General features: G+C 38.9%; 1 protein-coding gene across 1 annotated transcript; it reads right to left on the bottom strand.

Moving 5' to 3' along the window:
- LOC134244515 (uncharacterized) lies at nucleotides 1-1449 on the bottom strand. Its single transcript, XM_062726778.1, has one exon. The coding sequence runs from the start codon at nucleotides 1447-1449 to the stop codon at nucleotides 1-3; it is 1449 nt and encodes a 482-aa protein (XP_062582762.1).
- Nucleotides 1450-5180: the final 3731 nt, after the last annotated feature.

Here is a 5180-nt window from a genome sequence, read left to right on the forward strand (position 1 = left end):
CTATGGCTCTGTTTCTGTCTGTACTGGCTGTTGTTCCGTTTCTCTCTCCTCTGCATCATGATGCTGTATTTCTTCTTCTCTTTCCTGTCTCTGCTCTATCTGATCCATCTGTTCTATGGGTCTCTGTACAGTCTGCTCTCTAGGGCTATGTACAATCTCCTCTCTAGGGCTCTGTACAATGTGCTCTCTAGGGTTCTGCACTCTCTGCTCTCTAGGGCTTTGTACTCTCTGTTCTTCTGGTCTGTGTACACTCTGCTCACCTGGGTGCTTACTAACATCTACTGGGATGTTAACCTCAGGGATCCTTGGTACCGGTACCGGAATAAATTCTGTAACTGACTCTTCATCAGAACTAGCATCTCTGTCATCTTCTAATTCTCTAGTCTCTGGTATTCTGTCTTGAACCTGTTCTTGTTTCTTCCTTGTTTGCCTTGTCCTGGGTTTAGGAGTGGGTCTGGAAGATGATGGTGTTGATGATTCTTCTGAACTGGGTTTATATGAATCTAAATGTCCAATTGGGAGTAGGTTTCTGTGTAATATCCGAGTTTTTCCTTTTGTCGTTTCTTTCTGTAATTTATAAACTGGAATTTCTGGATTAGGATGTTCAATTACTAAGTATGGTTCTTCTTCCCACTTATCAGCAATTTTGTGCTTTCCATCAAAAGCTACAATTTTTACTAGTACTCTATCTCCTATCTGTATTTCTGCATTTGTTGTTCTTCTATCATAAGTGTCTTTCTGTCTTTCCTGTGATTTCTTGGTAATTTTGTTGACTAGTTCATAAGCTGTTTTCATGTTTTCTTTCAAGTTGCTGATGTATTTGGATACTGATTTCTTTTCTTCTTTCTTTAGGCCAAACTCTATGTCTATAGGTAATTTTGGTTCACGTCCAAACATAAGGAAATATGGGGAAACTCCGGTTGACTCGTTCTTGATGCAGTTGTACGCATATACTAATGGATTAATATACAGCTTCCAGTTCTGTTTTTGTGATGGTTTCAGGGTTCCTAGCATGTTGAGTAAAGTTCTGTTATATCTCTCACATTGTCCGTTGCCCATAGCATGGTAAGGGGTTGTCCTTGACTTTTTCATCCCTGTAATCTGACATAATTCTTTGATAATTTGGCTCTCGAAATTAGCTCCTTGGTCTGAATGTATCCGAGTTGGAATTCCGTAGTAAGTAATAAAGTTGTTGTATAACGCTTCTGCTGTTGTCTTTGCAGTCATATTGCGTGTTGGTACCGCATGCGCAAAACGAGTGAAGTAGTCAGTTATAACAAGTACATGTTGATATCCTCCTTTACTCATCTCTAATGTCAAGAAATCCATGCAAACAAGTTCTAATGGATAAGAGGAATTGATGTTGACTAATGGTGCTTTCTGGTTTGTTGGTTTCCTGTGCACACATCTGTTGCAATTCTTTATCCAGTTTTCGATGTCTTGATGCATTCCTATCCAATAGAATCTGTCTTTGACTAGAGATGATGTTCTTTCTCTACCTGGATGTCCAAACTTGTTGTGTAATTCCATCAAAACTTTGTCTTTGAATGATATGGGTATTACTAATTGCTGATTCATCTTGTCGAATGAAGTTGTAAAGAATATTGTTGATTAATCTAAGTTTGTTGAAATTTCTAACTAATGCCTGTGAATGAGGATGAAATGGTAAGTCCTCAAGTCTACGTTTCTTTTGTAGCTTTACATGATGAATCCAGGATCTAATAGTCGGGTCGTTTCTCTGAACACTATACCAATCTATCTGCTGGTCAATAACATCCTGTTGAGAAAAATTTTTATCAATAATTGAAGTATCTAAGGACAAAGTAGTGACAAGTGGCTCTGCATGAACTGCTTTACATACGGCTTTGATGGAATCTGTAGAAATGGACTGAAAATTATCATTAGTTGGTCTTCTGGACAGGGCATCTGCATCTTGGTTCTGTTTACCAGGCCTGTAAATAATATTAAAATCATAAACAGATAAAGCTGCTAACCACCTATGCCCTGCTGCGTCAAGTTTGGCTGACGTCAGTACGTATGTCAAAGGATTGTTGTCCGTCAGTACTGTAAATTTATGTCCATAGAGATAGTCATGAAATTTTTCGCAAATCGACCATTTCAAAGCTAAGAACTCTAATTTGTGTGCTGCGTAGTTCTTCTCTGTAGGACTTAAACTGCGACTGGCATAGCTGATAACTCTTTTTCTTCCTTGTTGTTCCTGGTATAGTACAGCTCCAAGTCCTAGTTGTCTGGCGTCTGTATGTAGCTCAAATGGAAGATTGTAGTCAGCATATCCAAGAATAGGTGGCTCTGTCAAAAGTTTCTTAAGATGTTGGAAGGCTTGTTGTTGTTCTGTTCCCCATTTAAATTCCTTGGCTGCTTGTTTTCCCTTTTTGTCTTTATTACTGTTGGATTTTGGCATCATTTCGGTCAGTGGCTTAGATATTTTACTAAAATTGGGAATAAATCTCCTATAATACCCGATGAAACCAATAAACTTTCTTATTTCTTCTGGTGTTCTTGGAATGGGCCAATCCAGGACTTTCTGTACTTTCTCTGGGTCTGTCTCTATTCCTTCCTCTGAAACAATGTGGCCTACATACTTTACCTTCCTCATAAATAGGTTACACTTCTTTGGTGATAGTTTGAGTCCTGATTCCCTAAGTTTGTCAAAAACTAGTTGTAATCTTTGGATGTGTTCTTCGTATGATCTTGAGAATATGATTAAATCGTCGAGGAAAATAAAACAAATATTCAAATGTAGGTCTCCTAAACAGGTCTCCATCAGCCGTTGGTAGGTGGCAGGGCTGTTTGATAGTCCGAATGGTAGTCTGTTAAATTCATAAAATCCGAGAGGTCCTACGGTGAATGCTGTACGCTCTTTATGTTCTTCTAATATCTCTACCTGATGGTACCCGGACTTCATATCCAAAACTGAAAAGTAACTGTTTCCTGAAAGAGCATTAAGAATTTCTTCTATCCTCGGCAAGGCATATGCATCTTTCTTAGTCCTCTGGTTAAGTTGTCTGTAATCTATGCACATCCTTAATTTGTTGTCCTTTTTTCTAACTAAGACCACATTACTCGAGAATGGTGAACTTGATTTTCTTATAACGTTGGAATTTAAAAGCATCTGTAAATGGTTTCTGATCTCTTCAAACATAGCAGGTGGTATTCTTCGTGTTCTCTGCTTAAAAGGTTGTTCATCGAGTAAGTCAATTCTGTGCTTTACGGTGTCGTTAAATCCAATATCAGTCTCGCCTTTTGAAAATATATCCTCGTACGCTCTGAGTAGTTCATTTACTTCATGTATCTGACTTGATGATAAGTTGTCAGTAGATATTTTCACATCCTGTAAATGGGTTATCTCCTCCTGTTGTAGATGTTGAGGCTGTTCTATGATGGATACTGGGTGAAGTTCACATAAGATTGCCTTTGGATTTACAGTCACTGTTCTTGTTGTCAAGTTGCTGATATTGACTGGTACGGTTTGATTTTCTTTCGAGTTGAAGTTAACGACAGCTGGTTCAATGTCAAGATCTGTTGGAATTCTGGAGTATTTTGTTGACTGTAGTAATGCACAAGTTAAGTGGTATGGGATCTTTCTATCTGTATATTCATTAATCACTACTTGGCTATTTGGACGGATGGTGATTGTCTGTTGTTCGGCTGATTTCACTACGGCTAATCTAAAATTCTGTTTCATCAATGCTTTTTCTCTCAGCTGTAAACTTCTAAATGCTAAATACCAAGGTGTTTGTAATGGTGTTTCCTGCAAGAATTTCTCTCCATACTGTTGATGAGTGTTGTTAAGAAATAAGTTGATGATGTTGGTTCCTAATAATATTGGAGTTGATTTGCTGTAATTCGAATCTGGTACAATCAAGAAAAGGCATGGTAAAGGTTGACAGTTGGGAATTCCTATTGGCTGAATTTCTGTTTCAATGTAACCTAAGTAAGGAAGAGAATTTCCATCTACACACTCGATGTTGATGAAATCTTGTATTGGATGAAGAGGATTTTCTTGCAGATTGTCGTCATAAAATGATCTTGATATTGTGGATACTGTTGATCCTGTGTCTAATAAGGCTCTAGCTTTTATCTGTGAAATCAGGATGTCTGTCTCTGTTGATTCACCAATTAATTTCGGCTGGTACATGGGGCTCTCTAATCTCCGACCTATCGTCGTCCCCTTACCGACGGTCGACGTCCGTTTAAATGTCCTCTGTAATGGTCGACTTTAACTCGACATCCAATTTGGAGGTGACCTTGTTGGCCGCATCTCCAGCATACAACTTCCTCAGAGGCTGTTGGTTGTGAGGTCGGAAATCTGGTATTTTGCTGCATCTGAGGAGTCTGATATCTATATGGCGTACTAAATCTATGAGGAGCTCTAAATCTAGGAGTGAAATTTCCTCGTGTCATTCCTCTTCCTCTGTACTGATCATTTCTCCTTTCTCTCCTCATCTCCTCTAATTCCGTTGACAGTCTATTTACAACACCTCTTAAATCTTCCTCCTGCTTTCTGTCTACAGTAACTCTCTTTGATGGTATAGGCTTTGACTGTTTTTCTGATTCTGTTCTTTTCTCTTTGTCTTGCTCGATTACTCTCATTGCCATTCTCAGTTCATCAAAATCGAGGTATTTGTCGTGTAAATGGCCTGATATGTCCTTCAAACTAGGCTTCATTCCATTCCAGAACATGTTCCTTAACATTTCATTTTCATCGCCTTGTTTTACTTGTCCTCGCATTATAGCTTTGCTAAGTAGATCCTCTAGTCTACATCCCCATGTTGAGATATCCTCACTTTCTCCTTGCTTCGCACTGTAGAAGTTAGCGAGTAGTGTTTCTTTCTCTTCCACAATGCCATAGATGCTGTCTAGTTTATTTAAAATTTCCTCTACAGTTGCATTTGGTCCTAGACGCATAAGCACTCTACTTGCTGGAGAACGCAATGATCTCCTGATCGCTAAACAAATAATGTTTTCTGAAAAATCATTTGCCTGTAAACACTTTACCTCGTATCTCCATTGGTCATATAAAATATCACCCTTTTTGTCACCTGAAAACCCTGATATTTTCGGGACACCACTCAAAGGAATGTGGGTCGAGGAAGTTGGCAAGGTGAGGTCATGGGCAAATAGACTAGGCTTGGGAGGGGTAAGGTCATGGGCAAATG

This window comes from Saccostrea cucullata, unplaced genomic scaffold, assembly GCF_032062105.1.
Source record: "Saccostrea cucullata isolate Sc308-1 unplaced genomic scaffold, CSIRO_AGI_Scuc_v1 ctg294, whole genome shotgun sequence".
Taxonomy (NCBI): domain Eukaryota; kingdom Metazoa; phylum Mollusca; class Bivalvia; order Ostreida; family Ostreidae; genus Saccostrea; species Saccostrea cuccullata.